The sequence below is a fragment of the Hyaena hyaena genome, unplaced genomic scaffold, assembly GCF_003009895.1.
Source record: "Hyaena hyaena isolate Hyena2069 unplaced genomic scaffold, ASM300989v1 scaffold_189, whole genome shotgun sequence".
NCBI classification, from domain to species: Eukaryota; Metazoa; Chordata; class Mammalia; order Carnivora; family Hyaenidae; genus Hyaena; species Hyaena hyaena.
Window position 1 is genome coordinate 1,076,063 of NW_024080821.1, and position 18,328 is coordinate 1,094,390.

General features: G+C 39.9%; 1 protein-coding gene across 4 annotated transcripts in view; it reads left to right on the forward strand.

The window, feature by feature from the left end:
• The window catches only part of ANKFN1 (ankyrin repeat and fibronectin type III domain containing 1), a 470,333-nt gene that overhangs the window by 384,678 nt on the left and 67,327 nt on the right, over nucleotides 1-18,328 (forward strand). For all 4 annotated transcript variants that reach the window (XM_039241182.1, XM_039241185.1, XM_039241183.1 and 1 more), the window contains 3 exons: nucleotides 8,781-8,878; nucleotides 11,229-11,319; nucleotides 16,674-16,781. In XM_039241182.1, the coding sequence (XP_039097113.1) occupies nucleotides 8,781-8,878; nucleotides 11,229-11,319; nucleotides 16,674-16,781 (297 nt within the window). The remainder of the gene's footprint in view (nucleotides 1-8,780; nucleotides 8,879-11,228; nucleotides 11,320-16,673; nucleotides 16,782-18,328) is intronic.

Sequence of the window (18,328 nt, forward strand, 5' to 3'; positions counted from 1 at the left end):
TGCTCTTTAAAAACATAAAGTAGTTTGCTAGAGCTCTCTCCCTGCGGGCCAGAAGGGCATCTCTTTTGCTGGGAATAAAACAAAACAAAAATATCAGCATCGCAGCAAGCTCAGCCAGAAGAAGGCTCTTTCCCTGTGGAAGAGGCATCAGATGCCTTCAGCTCTCTGTCACTTGGACTTCAGCACTTGAGTCCCTGCTATTGTTCAGCTATATCCACTGCAGCCTTTAAAAAGCTTATACTTCTTAATAAAATTATTATCTGGACGCTATTAAAAGGACTCTAAAACAAGCATAAATCTGTCTGGACATCCTATAACTCAAGGATATGGCAGTGTTCCAGGGAAAAAGGAAAAGTCAAAAGTGTCTGAATTAACGACCTGTGTACCTATTTTCAGTCCAGAGTGTCTTAAAAGTGCCCATACATATAGCCCTGATCATCATGAAATAAAATATAATATCAATGTATAATAACAGAATATAATAAAGAATATAATAATCATGAAGCCCAGAACATCTGGTTTAGGAATGGAGCTCTTTCACGCCATCAGGAGTACTGGACTGGCATGTCTTGTCATACCTACAACCGACGTGTAGGTTTCTGCTGGGCAGTCCCCGACACTGCCACCCTGGTTGCGGCCAAGTCCACGGATGCTGCCCAGCAGGCTGTGTGCTGACCAGTTTCTGGGCCACCCCTGGCTGGGGCTGGAAGAACTAATGCAGGAAGTGCCTGGGGCCTAGCCACTGGGCAGACGTCCCCAGTGGTCACGGCTTGGTAACTGAACTTTTGCCCCAGATTCCCTCACTGTACCACTCCTGCTCCTAAAAGGGATTATATACCTCATTCTTGCCTCCTAGAAAACGTTACCTAAATTATGCCTAAGAAATCTATTTCCCCCCGACATTCTACTCAGCTATCAGGATACCATTCACCCTTAGAGTCTGTCTAAGCAATCACCTAGCATTTATTCAGTGGTATTTAAGTGTTTAACAGTTGGCTCTCTGAGGGGAAAAGTGTATGTGTGTGTGTGTATACTTACACATAAGTCTATTATAAATTTTACTGATAGTATATGTTGCACACAATTTACAAATTGTAATAAAATATATAACACTCTTTTTTGTAAATTTCTTATAGCCTGTTGATTCATCCAAAATGCTTTTATTTTTATCAAACTCTTGAATCTGTAAGCCAACCTATAGCTAATTAATGGATTGGTAGAGTTGCCATTTAAGTGTTGATTGATATATCCGTTTACTTTAAGGAAGTAAAACAAGATGAAACAGCACAGGCTTATCATGAAGCTTCACTTGTTGATCAGTGGCATAGGCAACTTCTTTGTCAAATCAAGTAATAATTTTTGAGTACTGGAAGAATATTTCCTCAGGTTTTTTTGTGCTATTCACAATGAAATAGCCACAGAGACTTTAACCTGCATTATTAACATTTTCTTCATCGCTTTCTTAAGTCTAGACTAGAGATCAGCAAATTTCTCCTGTAAAGGGCCAGAGAGTAACTGTATTAGGCCTTGTGGGCCACAAATGATCTCTGTCACATATTCTTCTGTGTGTGTGTGTGTGTGTGTATGTTTTACAGTCCTTTAAAAATGTAAAAACTAAAACCATCCTTAGCTCCTGGGCCACACAAAACCACACTGAGGCTGGATTTAGCTCATGGAACTATAGTTTGCCAATACCTGATCTAAACAGTTAACAAAAGAAAAAATCAAGACCTGATTTCTGATTTTTATGGTATAACTACTCCCACCATGGCCACTTCCAAGCTACCAACATAATATCATGAAAATGATTAGGAAGAGACATATACTGGTGCACCATCATATGTATTTCTGCTATTCAGATACAACAGACATCAATAACCTCAGGAGCATAAACAATAGCAAAATTCAGTAAAATAGGGAATAATAAGTTTTAAATATTTACTGTCTTTAATATAATTTATTTAACTTTAACTTTATATGATTTAATTTTTAATGATGTCTGTGTTTAACCACTAGCTCACAAAACTCCTGAGATCCTAACAGTCCATTCTTACAAGCCATCTGGGTCAACCCCACCCAGTGCCCTGCTGCCTTTATCCCATCCACACATGGCTGAGGGCCAAGCCCTGACTTGCCCCATCTCCCCATTTCGGTGCCGCCTCTCAAAGCCACTCTGTCACACCACCTCACCTTAGAATCACCATGATGCATGGATTCTGCACTCTGTGATAAATCTGTGACCTTCCCAACTCTTAAATGTTTCAGGAAAGCCAGGAGGTGAATCTTCCAAGGAAAGATATCCTATAAATTAAAAGAGAAAAGTGATTTCTACATGATCTGAAACTTGGGGGTTAGTTATGCTTCCAGGAACCCTAATGGTGCCACTGATTCAGATTTCTTGAGCCCAAAACTGCAGAAGTTACTGAAGAGGTTTTTCTGGAGACATGCCTGGTTAAGTGCCCAAAGAAGTACATGAGAGGTGACGTTCTCTGAAAAGGTGAAGGCTGGCAGCACCTGGGTCTCTGGAAGACTGGTATTCATTCAACAAACACTTTGTGCTAGGGTTGGAAAGAGAGAAAAAAACTACTTGCAGTAGTAAGAATCATACAAATGATAACACCTTTCATTTAGAAAGCCAAGGGGATAAAGAGAAAGAATACATTTAGATAAGCGCCATAATCGGGTGAACTATTAGGAGGGAAATAAAGACACGGATGGACTGAACTGTGGTTACTTGTAGTGCTTATGTACTTTTCAAAACCCTGAATTTTAGACATCCCTGCTTCTGGTCTGTGTCCATGTGTCACTCTGTCACATAGCAGGCAAAGCTATGACAGTACACAACGTATACAGATAGGGACATGTCATTTTTGTGGTTGCAGAATCTGACCATAAAAAAAGGAAACAGCTCTCTGATTCCAACTTTGCTTTTAATCTTCTAGAAATAGAGGGTGCAAGAAGGCTTTACTACTGTCAAAAAAAAAAAAAAAAGCCTTTTGCCCTTAATTTAAATCATTGTTTTTCTAGGGAAATTTAATTTGGGGAAAAAAATGTTTTTCTAATTAACTGGAAGACTGTGTGCTGTGCAAACAATAAAGATTCTTGTTTGAAAGTAACGCATGCCCCCACTCCTAGGACTACCAGGGGAATTTAAAATTAAAAAAAAAAATGCAAGCAGATCTGACCTCGTATTCTGCCAGAGCTAAACAGAATTCCCAGATCCAGAGTTTTCACGTCAGTTCCCAATTTCAAACCCACAAGTGTTGAGTGGGTTCATGCTTCAGCAAGACACATCTTCTCATCTCTAGAAACAACTGTATTTGATCTCTTCCTGGGTTTCTCGGCACGTCCCTTACTCCCTCTTTCTTCCTCTTGTGCTATGGTTGGCCTCAAAGGTTAGAAACTGCACAATTGGATGGATCGGGGAGGATTTCATAATGCTCTGGTGCTGGGCTGGGCAGTCTAGCCAAATTCCGTTCATTAGCTAAGGCGCCAGGGTGAGTGTGGCCAGTAAGAATGCCGTTTTGGTCCCACTGAAGTGCTGATAGGGAACAGGAAATAAACTTTTTATTTTTTTGGTTCCAGAGCAGCAGTATGGACAAGTGAAGGGTCTGGGATGCTGGGAATTAATCTCCATCCCAACCACTTACTGGGCATCTCAAGCAACTTCTGTTCTTTCTGGTTTTTTCTATTCTAACATTGTTTTCTTATTCTTAATGTACTAGCATCAGATTTCTGTCTATCTTAGGCTTTAAACATTCCAAAGTCAGGAATCAAGGAATCAATTCACTCACCATTTACTAAGTCACCTATGCTCTGCTAGGTGTCATGACAGGCGCTTCATAAACTGGTATAAATCCAACATGGTCCTTGCCCTCAAAGAAAGAACAGATTACAGAGGAGGCAGATCTCTTAGAAAATAAACACAAAACAAATAAAGCAAGTGCAAGTGTGAGAGACACATTAAAGTTACTATGGGAAAATGGCAAAGGAGCTCCCATTGGAAAGCCAGGGAAAGCTGTGGAAAGGAAGGGACTTTGAGCCACTCCTGTTTGAATGGAGGAGAAGACAATTTGGGGGAAGAGGAGAGCATACCAGAAGAGAAAAAAAAAACATAAAAACAATCAATGGGTCTGAGGTCAAGTGACATATGGCTAAGGTGAAAAGCTCCAGCAGGGCTTGGGCATGAACTGAACTCTCACAGTATACTGCTCCTGATGTGCACATAGGACAACAGCTCTGGGCTTTTGGGGGTTTCAGACTTGAGGGAGAACCTTGGACAATAGCAGGTTTTAGATGGTTTATCAATTAAATAGAAGTTAACTAGACATTGCTGTAATGTTGTCTCCTTACGCCTTGATTTTTCCATAGTCTCCACCCTCTCAAGATACTGGCCTGAAAACTTAAAGAGGTTACTGGCTGAAGCAGAGTGGCTTATTCACACAGTTCACACCAAGAGACTGAAAACTCACTTGAGCTTTAGATTTGGTCCTACTTATGCATCCCAAAGCTTCTGGTCATGAATTTTCTACTCTTGCCCTGATTCTGTGACTTTTCTCCTACATTGTAGACTTCAGATGATAATGCCAGACCTTCAGGAGATCTTTTCCTTCTTAAGCTTTTGGACTACGTTTTATGTAGCTGCCATCCAATAAATAGAGGTGCTCAGCTAGAACCCTCCTTCTAAAATGACTTTACATTTCTAAAACTTAGATAAAAATGAAATATTAGTTAAAATAATAAAGCATCATATTTAAAATATTCATAGCTATTTGATATAAATATAGTAAATCACAGTTTGAGCCAGAGCCAAATTTTCAGAAATACTAACACCTTGGTTTTGTCTGGTACCTTTCTTGCTAATGTTCAACTGCTATGAGCCACTGCATGATTAAATCCTGCTTCTATTTCCCAGACCTAAGTAGAAACAGTTGCCCTGATCTTTATCTTAAAATTGTAAGCCTTATACAGTTTTAAACTTCATATACATGGCTCCAGCCCTTCAGGGATTTAGAGCAGGCTTATAAGTGATTTTCTCGTGGCTTTAATATGAAGTCTTTAAACTACCTACACATAACTTTCCAGAGAGACCATGCTATAAGTTGCCTTCTTAGAATTCCCACTTGGCTCTCAAAGTGATTCCTGCTGACTCTATTTCCCTCCCTTGATTTTTAAGTGACCATAAGCTCCTTTCTTTATGTCAAAAGAGTCTGCGAACCCAATGAAGCACACAGAGGAAAGACTGTTGGTTGCCCCCAGAATAGACTGTCCATTCCAATATGGAGGATTTTCTTCCTTCCATATGAATTTTCTCTTTCATGTTACAAGATCTAATTAGACTTAAATGCTTAATACTTTCTATTAACTCCCAAAGCTGCACCACATCTCCTGACAAAGCTGCTTCTCTTTGTATTTTGTTTTGTTTCTCAAGAAGCCAGGTCTTCTTTTCCACCTGAAACATGTTTCAATAGAACATGAATAGTTATTATTCAAAAATAGATCATTTCTTCCAAAATTTTAAAGATTGTATCTTTGAGCAACTTTTCATTAATCACTTGCCAGATAATCTGGTGGTAAGTAATCCCACTAATCCTTAACTCTTCTTTTAGGAAGTCTCGCTGAATCCTTAGCTGGGTATTGGAAACCATTGATTCTCATCCTTCTGTTTAGAGCTCCTCCATACTACTCAGTTATGCATGTCTCAGTGGCAACCAAGGATATTTCTGTTTCCAGAATTTTCCGCTCCTCCATACTACTCAGTTATGCATGTCTCAGTGGCAACCAAGGATATTTCTGTTTCCAGAATTTTCCTGTATTCCTTGCTTTTTCTAGATATCCTTGCATATTTGCTACTAATTTTCATTTTGTTTTGTTTGTGACAATTTCCTCAATGATTTCCTTTTTTTTTTCTTTAGCCAGTTACATGCAACAGTATTCTCGTATTACAAACCCTCTCCAAGTTGACTTTTAGAGACGTGGCTTCTTCAAGAGCTAGTAGCTTATAAGCATAATAAAACACTTTGGAAAAAATACATATATACAATGTATATATTAAATTATATCTTCTAGAATATCTATTTGTAAGGAAGTATAGGCCTGATTTGAGATTTAACATCTAATCTTAATCATTTGATTCTAATTACATTTACAACATGCCTAAGAGTTTCAATGGTCAAAGAACTGAAGGAAAGAAGGAAAAAATTCACAGGAAGAAAAATATCTCCATATTGGAAAGAGCCACTCTACTTTCTGTGTGTGTGTATGCATGCATACAATCAAACTGTATATATTTGATTTATAAAATATTTAGGAAGCACCTTCTATCCACCAAAAAACACAAATCCATGTACTAAAGAGGAAAAAGGGAAAGATATTTCTCCTGTTCCTCAAACCTATCACGATCTAACAAGAAAAAGAGATACATATAGTTAAGCATAATATGTGTGTAGTAAATCTTGTTTTTGTATGAATAAGGGCTTTGGGAACCCAGAACAGGAGTATTTAATTGACTACTCCTGAGGAATTTAGAGTTAACTTCGCTAAATATTTTTTAAGTTTATTTATTTAATTTGAGAAAGAGAGAATCCTAAGCAGACTCTGCACTGTCAGTGCTGAGCACTGAGCCTCACGTGGGCTTCAATCCCACGAACCATGAAATCATGACCTGGCAACCAAAATCAAGAGTTAGATGTGGCCCCAACTTTGCTAGGTCTTAAAGGGTTAGTAGAGTTTCACCAAGCAGTGGTTGGAAGATGAACAAAAGACACAGGCAGAAAAGTACACAGAATAATCAGGAAACAGGGACTTACAGAGCAAGGACTTCACTGTGAGACACGGCAGAAAGTGAAGATAGGAGAGTAAGGCTGGGACCAGATTATGAAGGTCCTTGAATGCCTTGTTAACATTTCATTTTATTTTGAAAGCAACTGGACACTGTAAAAAGATTCTAAGTGGGGAATGAAATGAGATCTGCATTTTTAAGAATGAGAATATGAACAGAAAAATCAATTAAGAGAGTTGATCAGTTAATCAGGGGTATATCTCCTTGCAAAAAAATCAGTTGCAGAGCTGATGTGCATGATTATAAAGTCGTGATCTAGAATAATTTCAGTGTGCAGGGGAGAGGGAAACTTATGGTAGACATTTTAAAGCAGAACCTTCTGGGTTTAGTAATCAACTGACTGTGAGGAATTAGGGAAAAAGAGGAGGCAAGGATGCTCTGAGATTTGGGGTTGGATGATTGGGTATATGACAATGCCATGAGCTAAAACTGAGAAAACAAGAGGAGATAACCTACTTTGGCAAAGCAAAGTACTCATGGGCACTCATGTGGAGCTCTGCAAGAGGAGTTAGACTACTGAGCGAGGCTGGACCTAGAGTTACAGTTTTGAGAGCCATCACTGGAGCCATAACAGTGAAAAAGGCCACTGCTTGGGACAAGCATGCGGAGAGAGAAAAGAGCCAAAGCCACGCCTCCAAGGAGTATCACAGCATAGGGAGAAGGAAAAGAGGAACCAAGGAAAGCCTAGACAGAGGGGTCAGGAGGTAGGAAGAAAGGGTATAACCAAAACTTAGGGGAAGAAGGCTACAAAAGGTAGGGGAGGCCAGAGTGGCAGGATTTCCCAGGAAGAGACTATTGCAGATAATTAAAGCACAAAGAACTTAGGAAAGGAGTTTCTAGAGAGTGAGGAGAACAAGCTAGATTCCTGGGAACATACAGAGATGGAGCCAAGGGTACAGGGCCGCAGTCCTAAAGCAGAGGGTTGGTGTGACTCAAGAAGCAGCAGGCTCTAGGGATAGTTCAGCTTAATTTTGAAGTACTTAAGTGTCATAGAGTATGTAATTTAAATCTTAAAACCTATAGCTTGTCATCATGAGGTTTAAAACATGCAGGCCTTGTCTTCCCTGTGACTTAAGCTCCTGCTCCATTCAGGATTGCCTTAAATGCTGCCATGGGTAAGCTGTCACTTAAGATACTTTTTACTGATGAGGCACAATTTATATTTCCTGACCATGGTTTTTTCAACCAGTGAAAAATGCTATGAAAGCACATGGTCTCATGGTAAAATAGGGTGTTAGAATTTGGGTGTTAGATTTGACTGTGAATGAACACCCACTCTGGGGATGTCAGGTTTGGGGGGAGCACTGAAGAGGTCAGCCACAAACTCCAAATCCTCAGGCTGAAGAGAAGCCAATGAAAAAGCCTGGAAGACAGGACCAGGGAGGAGAAGCAGAGCCTGGGGAGCAGCGTGTGAGGCGCTAGAGGAAGAGAATGCTTGCAGAAGAAGGTGTCAAATGACCCAGAAGGAAATGTAAGGAGGTTTCTTTATTTGGGATGAGAACGTCCCTGGGACCTTGAAATGGTACTTTCAGGTGATTGGTGAAGCCCAAATCAGATATGGGCAACGAACAGAAGGCAATGTCCTAGTGTACCCTTCCCTTCTTACAAGCAATCAATAACTTACCTTCTCCCTACAGTGAACTGTTATGTATAATGCGCCTGAGCATGTGGGTGTGTCTATATACATGTGTACACAGATACAAACACATATGCACACTTAAAGGTATATTAATGACTGTTGAATGGTTATTTTCCTCTCTCATTTTAAAAAACAATTGAGAACTTGGAAACTGACTTGTTATCCTGAGGCAAATTGTTAGATGTGCACAGTTAGGGAAAAGAGGATAAACCCGTTTTTGAGAGGGATTTAAGCTAGAGTTTCTGTGATGTTTCTTGATATATGAGTGAATTTCATTGTCGTTCTTTTCTCTCCTTTCAGTGGAATGGAGCATGTCTAAAGACTTTTGTCCTTTGGCTGGAGAGATCATCATGGAAAACTTGCAGACCCTGAGATGCACAATCACAGGACTGACAACGGTAAATGCCAAATCCTCCCATTAGGCGTACCATTCCCCTACCCCTGATGTTTGTGCTGAGATTCGGGTAGCAAATGCCTACTCTGGAAGCAACAGCCAACACCCAGCCCTCTGGCAACAACTGCCACTCGTTAAGTGTGATATGTCTGGTATCCATAATCTGAACTCCACAAAGGACTGAGCAGACAGCATGAACCACTTTGTAAGCTGCCATGTTCTACAGAGATCAGAAAAAGACTGGCCTCATGCAAGTCTTGAAAGCTGCTGCTTTCTGGATCACAGTCTAATCTTCAGGGGGGGATCAAAGGCTCGGAGAGATCCAATTTTGACTCCCTGTCTGATGGTAAAAATAACAGCCTCCTCTAACCCTCACCCCCATAGCCTTGGTTGAGATCAGTCATCTATGGGAGTCATATAATTTCCTGAGAAAAATCCTTTTCCCTTGATTAAAAAAAAAAAATCTGCCTAAATCTGCTTTCACAGAAAAGAAACTATATATGGTGGCACTACATTTCTCAGTAACCTGAACCAATTTAAACTGTGAATGAGAAACTAGAACAAGCTGAGCTTATTTGTTTAACCAATCTAAACTCAAACGGTAATTGTTTACATAACTATAAACCATAAGAGCATATGAAATGCAAAAAATAAAAACACCTAGGAAATCAGTTCATACTAAAACAGTTCATACTAAAACTAAACCTGTATCTCTCAAATAACTTAAATGCAACAAAACTGAATCATCAAAATCTTTTGTAGTAAAAATTTTTAAAAATATACTTAAATCAAACCTGTTTTTGTTTTTGTTTTCCTTATGCTCCAATTAGAATCCTTAATATCTTAAGACCTTTCTATGCAAGAGGTAGGGAGAGAATTTTCTCAGTTTTGTTATTTTTCAAAAAGACCAGTCTTTAATCCAGTTATGTGTAAAGTGTACTCCTGAAGCCCAGCATTAAAAAGCTGCATTAGCTTGCGTCTCTTCAAGTTTGAACCAGCTATTCTAACAGAATTCTTGGTGGTTGGGTCACCACCACAGAATCTTGACTTTTAGTTCTAATCACACGTCTCCACGAGGGGCCAAAACCGTGGATTACCAGAACAAACAAACCCCTGAGTGGGTGGCCCCTAGAGATGCTATCGGCAGAAGTCTGATTCCCAACCCTATAGCTCACATGATGGAAAACGGCCAGGAGAGACCCTAGGGAATTTCCTTGCTTAAAAGAAAAAGTGATATTGTGATAAAAATGGAAAACTCTCCACAGAGAGTTTCTCTAATATTTGAACTAATTTTTATAGGGATTAAGTTTTTCCACTTGGTCGTCCAATGAGAGCAATTCAGACACTATCCTAATCACATAAAAGCCTAGAAGTAGATTTACACTTCTGCAGAATCTCCATAACCTTGAAGTACATAGAGAACTATTTCTAATGTTAAAAAAATTAGCTTTTATAATATGGTAAGGCCAACATTATTAAAATTTCTAGCAAAGGCTCTACGAAGATGTGGGTTTTTTTTGGGTGGGGATTGGATTTTGGGTTGTGTGTGTGTGTGTGTGTGTGGTTTTTTTTACTTCAAACATTATTTTACAATTTTTGCAAGCAATGTTTTATCAAATGCTGGCTTCAAAAATGCCTCTTTGGGTTCACTGGATAAAAAAAGGGAAAAAAAACTTTTCAAAGGAAAAATGGAAAACTATACAAAACATCTGAAGTTTACACATAAACAAAAACAACTCCTAAATTCTTAGTGTCATAAGACATTAAAGAATATAAACCATTGTTTTCATAATGGATTTAAAATTGAAGTAAAATCAAAGAGGTGCAACATTATTTATTATGGCGTAAAATGTAGAAACAATCTTAATGTTCACTGGTGGGGGACTGGTTAAAGAAATGACAGTATTTGCCCACAGTGAAGCACTATGCAGCCACTAAATGAATGCACCACATCTCTGATGTACTAATATGAAAAGATGTGCATTGTAACTTGTTAATTTTAAAAGCAAGTCAATCAGCTAATAAAAATGATGGTGACTGCCTCTGGGGAAGGGTAAATACGGAGAAAAAGGTGAGGAATTGCTGTTTTTGGTAAAACTTGTACAATTGAAGTATATGACTTTTAATAATTAGTGTATAATTTGTGGGGGGGAGGAAAAGAAAGCTCAGAGAAACTGAGGGCACCCCAAGATGTTTATCATTACACATAAATAAATATAATAGTCAATAAAAGCTAGAAAGCTAAAGTATGGCTAGTGGATTTCCCAAGGGATCAAGGAGTTCATCAGACACAGGACTCTAGTGATTCAGTAAAATTCCTAATGCATCATTCTCTCTATTTCAATACTTTTCAGGGCCAACAGTATTTTGTTCAAGTCTCGGCTTATAACATGAAGGGATGGGGACCTGCTCAGACCACGACTCCGGCATGTGCCTCGCCCTCCAGTAGGTGGTGGCTGTGAACTCTCTCAAGCCTGGCAACAGGCTCCAGCTCCCCCTCCATCCATCTATCCTCCGGATACCACTGCCTTTCCCTCTCCCCACTGCTGGGGAATAACAAGACCTCCTCAGAGTAGCCTCTGGGCCACATAATGAAGGATTCCTCTGCAGAAATGTTCCCCTGGGAGGTAACTCGGTGGAATGAAAGGAGAGGGAATTTGGAATTGGCAAGACCGAATTCAATACCCATGATACATTTTATTAGCTGCATGGCCCCCAAAAGTTCCTTAACCTCTCCAAATCTGTAGGAGTCCAATCCAACCTTTCCCAAGGCTTTCGTGGGGATGTGGGGAATGGCAGCAGCGGGAGTGGCCAGCCTGTTCTAGTTCTCCTCTCCTCCTCACCCCCTCACTCACATCCAATTGATAAGAGAATGAGATATTCTTCTGAAACAGTGTCAGAAGCAAAAGCTTTCTTACTAACAGGCCCTCTGCCTCAAATATAATATATAATATTTGTAGTGGGGCTGAAAACCCCAACAAAAGCCACTTCTAGTTATTTGAGGATTAACAATTTATGTCTGGTATATTTGGTAACTCTCTATTAACCAGAAGAAGCATCTCTAAATATACCATATGATAGATTTTTCTGCATACTGAGCCTATTGCTCCAAACTGTGTTTTCATTTTTTTAAAAATCTCCATGAATGTGACAGTTCAAAATGGTATCATATGCTTCTTGTGAGAGTGCAGACTGCTACATCCTTTGTGGGACAATTTGTCATAATAAAAACATTCATTTCTTTTTACCCCATAATTATATATCTTGGAATCTAACCTAAGAAAACAAAAGCAGGCAAATAATTATGAACAAATATGTGCACTATAGCAATATGTTGATATAGTGAAATATCATGTATGGTAGGGAGAACAAATATCCAATATGAATTCAGTGGTTAAATAAAGTATGATATTTATATATCCATATTATAGAACAAAATGCAACCACTAAAAATGGTGTTTAAAAAACTTCATTATGTGGAAGAAACTTACTTTTCAAGTTCTACCTAAAAACATAATTCAAATGATTGTCACATATTTAAGCTCTGAGTTGATTATTATTAGGAAGGCATGTCTGCACATAACTGTCAACATTTGGCAGTGGATATTTGGGGTGTAAGATTATGGGCTCTTTAGTTTTCTTTTTTATGTATTTATGTGCTTTTCATGTTTTATAACAACCCTTTACTTAGGACCAACCACGAATCAGGAGGCATATTATGGGCTTTCATCAGTGTCTCACTGAACCCTCACCTCAGTCCTTCACAACTGTTCCTGTCTTGTGCATAAGCACCGTCATCATCATATTCTGCATCACTCTGAACATCAGAGCCAACAGTGATCAGACTCATTATATGCTAGGCATTAATCTAAGAGCTTTACAGGGATCCACTCATTTAATCTTCATAACAGACCTTTTGAGATGGCTTTTATTAGTAGTCTCATTTTACTGGTGAGAGAACTATTAACATAGAGGCATGGGCATACATAGAGCCCAACATCACAAAATTAGCAAGCACTGAAGTCAGGTCCAAACCCGGTAGCCCTTGTTCTCAACCACTGTGCTGTTCTCCTCTTCTGTTGATAAGGAAATTGGGATTCAGAGAGGATGCTGCCTTGCATCCTTCCAGCCTTGTAGCTGCGCCAGGATCAGGCCTGAACTGACTGAGCCCATACCATGTCCCCTATGCTGTAGGAACTAGTGCCCATCATCAGGGAGACAAGCAGACTAACACCCAGCCAGCCAACCATTCCTGACTGTCATTTCTGGAGTGACACCAGGTCATACAGGGCCTTGTACCACTGACACCAGAGAGCTCTAAGGCCCCTCCCTGGGTCCCATAGGCATTCAATGATTTAATTATTCCAGTCTTATTTGGACATCTTTCTTAGTGAAGACATCAGAAACACAAACTGGGAATACTGTAAGATTAAGATACTAAGGGAACTAATCTCATTCTAGAGGGGAAAAAGGAATATATTTATTAGTGTAGATGAAGGAAGAGAAGGAACAGTAAAGGGAAAAAAAAAAATGATAGTATCAGTTGACCTGAAGGTGGGACGGGAAAACCCACTCCAAATGCAAATTCTGATCTGCATATGGATGCATTTACTTATAAGCATCAGAAGTTCCAGTTCTGTAAACTTCAAATCTATTCAGACAGTCTCCCCCAAAGCCCTTCACAGCTGTCTCCAAAGTGACTAGAACAGCTTTCCAGGACTGGGAAGAGTCACTTATTACTTGGTAATTAACCTGGCAAATGGCAACACTTTCTAAAATCGCCCATTTTAGTAGGGGTATCTGACAAAGAACTAAAATCCAAACATGTCATTATAGTTGCTACAGGCATGCCATATCACTTGGAAAAGAACTATACAAAACTTTGTTTCTACTTACAAACAGAGTATGACATTGTGATGCAACATATATCAGTATTCAGATATTTACTAGAGGACAATGTAGTCTAACATGACAGAGTAATTGGAAATTTGGTAATATGTTCCAGTAAGCTATACAATTTTTTTCTGTTTTTACAAAAGGCCTTAATGTGTTTTTAGAGACTTGTTATATGGTATGGTACATAATAAGAGAAAAGGACCCAGACAGGCTTGTCTGAGTTACAATCAAGAAAGCCCTGATATTGCCAATGAATGTAAGCTCTGCATTGTGTTGCAATTGAAGTGTCTCATTACTAGAACAGTGAACTGTATTATGTGGTACAATCTGCTCTTTTCCTACCATGCTAAGTTTATTCCTGTCAGGTTCCTGATTTCTTAATATATTTTCAATTTTCTCCCTCATCCCTAAAGTCTCCTATTTTATGTAGTCGTCAGAACCTTCCAAACATCTATGAGAAAAACTCATTCTTTCCAAAAACCTTGGCATCATGTCCAGTGCTCACTTGGGCTGCAATTTAGCATTAGCAATTTTAGAACGTCTCATAAAGTCATCAGCTTGAGCTTGCCTCTGATGTAATAGGGCTCAGCGGAAAGAGCCAGCTCCATGTCATCTCCCTTTGCATTGATGGCAGTATTAACACTCATTAGAATGTATTACTACGTGCAGGGCCACATAAGAACTCAGCCACCCAGGAGTCTTACTCAAGCCAACAACATTACTCATCTTATCATGAGCACTACAGATGCATTTATTCAATGGAGGAAACAAACTCATAATGGCCTTTGGGAACCATGACAGCAGCATCTATTATCACTGTGCCCGGGTACCAGGGATGCTACAGATAAGACTGAGGATCACTTGGAGTTTGATTCCTCAAACATTTCCAAATTTACCAGTAAAAGCACCTTCCCTAGCCCAGTCCACCTGAACACCATCCTTCTATTCACAATGCCTCATCAATATTCAGTGAGTGTCCCTGATGTGCCCATAATGGTGTTTTACATACGTTGTTTTTCTCTAAACCTCAAACAACCTTTAAAAAATATTCAAAAACTCACTTTACAGAGAAGAAACCTGAGGCAAAGAGAAATTAAGTCACGGTTTCTGCCCACAAGGAACAGAGTCTACAGAAGGTACCTATGCCAATTCCCTGTCTCCAGAGTTGACCACAACTAAGCCACACCACACAAACTCCAACCAAGCTCTGACCCTCCTTCCCAAAAGAAACAAAACAAAACAAAAGAAAACGTGTCCACAGCATAAGGAAATAAACACTATATGGAGGGCCATGTAACTATGTTATGGTCCTGGCTATGTCCCCAAGACGAGCTGAGTAACATAGAATTGGAATGGTTCTCTCTGGAACTCCGTCTTAGTGAGAAGTAAAATGGAGAAGGATATATGGGGAAGGGTAGGAAGCAGGAAGGATTTCAAAATGTCTGAGGTCTCCTTCTTCATAGGGAATCATCTGATAGGGTAAGAAGTTATGCTTCCATACTCACTACGCAGGGAGTTAACTCTTTATCGATGAATTCTCTTCTTTCTAAGTTACGACGAGTTATGATTTACATAATGCCGTGTAACAGGCACTGCACTGGAACCTAATAAACCTCTCATTTAATCCTCACAAAATAGTCTGCAAGGTAGAAGTTATGTTCATTTTTCACATTACAGAGCAGAGGCCTTGTCCGTGTAAGTTACGTGCCTTATAGACACTGAGCCAGGAGTCACACCCAGGCTTATCTGCCTCTAGAGCCTGTGTCTAACTGTGCCGTACTACTAGGCCGTGGGTGGGCCAGTGGGTAATGTTCTTACCTGACTTTTACCATCAGGACATCTACTTAACTTTCTGAACAAGGCAGGCTCCATATTTATAATAAATCTGGAGGGAGAGAATTTGAAACTCATTCAATTAGAATTTAAGCCTCAGACATACTTATGAACTAACTGCCCTTTCTAGAAAAGAATGACTAGCATTTTTAGAGAAAGTGTGTCAACCAAGAAGTGCTTTAAGTCGTTGCTTTTAAAAGGTTCAGAAAGTAAAACTGGAGTGGGGGCAGATAGAAGAAGGGATGGACTATGAAATGACAGACCTGCTGAAAAAAAAAAAAAATCCAGTGTTGGAGACAGGAGAATTACAATCTTGACATTAGTCCCATACGAGTTATTACTCTTGATATCATTATAGCCAAATGGAATGAAAATAGAAGGGGGAGAAAAATCTCAGTGGGTATTGCAATTTAAATTTGCCATGTAAGCTAATACTGTATATTTAGAGACTGAGCAGACAGGGTGGTTGGTGGCTCAGAGTATGTACAGGGGCTGCTGTGCCAGCTAACCAAAGCAGACATTCATTAGAGCAAAATGTAGATTTCCATTTCTTGGCATCTGACGTGGGCTCTTTCCTTGGAAAGAAATGTCAATTTGGCCAAAAGTGTGAAACCTACAATAAAAGCATTGGGACTGTGGATTTCATCTAGTCTGCACATTCCCACCCCTTTCTTTCCTACTATGGAAATCCAGTTCCCATTTGGGGTGCTGACTGGAGAGGTGGCAGGGGAACTGATTAGGACCCGGGATGCTGAAAAGGAGGGTAAGGAGCTGGGGAGGAGAAATTGGACTCCCAGATTCTCTGTTTTCTTTTGGCTTTTAGTTACCATTTTCTCTTGCCCTAAAACTGCCCAACACACACACAAAACCCAACCACAATTACTGTTTTGCACAGGGCCCTGAACAATGGTGGCTGCAAACCCTTGGCACTGGCTGCCAGCTGTGCAAGTACTGGGTGCTCATCCAGAGTCTGGGGGTGTGTGAGCAGAACCCAGCTCCTGAGGCAGTGCCTCTGGGGAGAAGCCTCCTTGCTTTAAAACTTCATTCTATTTGTTTCTTTTGTTCAATAGACTGGAAAGACTATGACGACAGAGAGCCCAGACACAAGGGACAGAGCGAAGTTTTGGAAGGTCTGCTGCAGCAGGTCCGAGCCCTTCATCAGCATTATAGTTGCCGGGGTAAGGATAAAAATCTGCACTGGGCCATCGACTGAGGTCTCGGTGGCGCCGGTAATTTTAGCAGTTTCCTAACTGGGTCATACCTTCTCATTCATCAGGGAGAGAGAGATATTAATATTTGTACATCTGGAATCACTTTGCAGCACTATCTTGCTTTAACCCTTCAGAAGAGACTTCCCTCTCCATCATTCCCTTCCTTTCTTTCTGTCTCACCCTCTCTCCATGCAAACTGTTTGAAAAAAAAAAGCACAAGAAAAACAGCAGTTGCCATTAGTTCCCTTCCCTTTGAATTGTCCCTTCACAAAACTCCTCTCCGTGTGCTAGGTCTTTGAGATATTCACCCTCAAAGTTCTCAGTCCCTAGGAAAATTCTGTGAGCATCCCTCAGGAAGTTTAGCCAATTTTAACAGCAACAAGAAATCTTCATGTGTATTTGGAATAAAGTTTACAATGTGATTTCACATCCACTGTCTCCTTTTCATCCTCATGCTGGCAATTACCACTAAGGCTAAGTGACTTGACCAAGGTCACCCTACCAGGAAAAGAAAGCATCAAGATTCTGACCTAGGTTTTATGTCTCTAAGTGCAGTCTTCCTGTCACACCTCACTTTTGCCCCCCACCCTTAGCTTCAGGACTGGGCACTGGTGTTGACCTCACCCTGAATTTTAATCTTCCCCTGTACCACTGCTTAGGAGAAAGTAGAGCACACATCTCCAGACCTAGCCAACTATACCCAGAAAACGTCTCAGAAACTTTTAAAAACTTCTCTCCTATATGGGTTATTCAAATGGGACAGGGTCAGGTTTCTGATCTGTATAATGATTCGTAGAGCAGGCACTTAGTTTTATTTGGAGAATTAAAGCCTCCATAAAGTTTTCGTTTTCCATCCTCCTTCACCCATCAGATCCCAACTGCATCGCACTCTCCAGATTCAGGGCACTGCTGGCCCAGCTACGTAAGAAATCCATGGCTGAAACTAAGAGATACAACTGAGTTTGGACTAGGTATAAAGAACCATACTTAGCATTAGCAAAAAGTTAGTCCCAATTACTGTATAACAACAGAGCTCTTCAGAAATGTTGGCTTTAGCTAGAAATGAGGACAAGTGTTTGTAAGAAAATAATATTCTGTTAATGAGTGGTTCATTAGAAAATGTAAATATGCATGCTTGAGAAGAAAACTCAAATGGGTTTTATTCCCAAATCTGAAGGAAAACTTTCCCCAGACCATAGCCTTAAAGATTCCACACTGACCAAAGTACACTCAGTTCTCAGAGCTCATTTAACCAGGCCAGGCATCATTTAGGTTCCTTTCTCTCATCTGCCTCCCCATCATTCCCCTGAACATTGGTTCTTGTGCAGCAGGCAAAGGTAATAAAGCAACTAGATAGATAATTCTTTGCAATTCATAAGCCTTTTTGTGTTTAGTCCTTACCAGAGGGAGAAAACTAAAACTACTCAGGAGAATAAGGGGTAGTTTTTTATATTATTTGTGGATTTAGATGCTCTCCCCATTACTATTGGATTATTATCTAATAATCAGGAAAC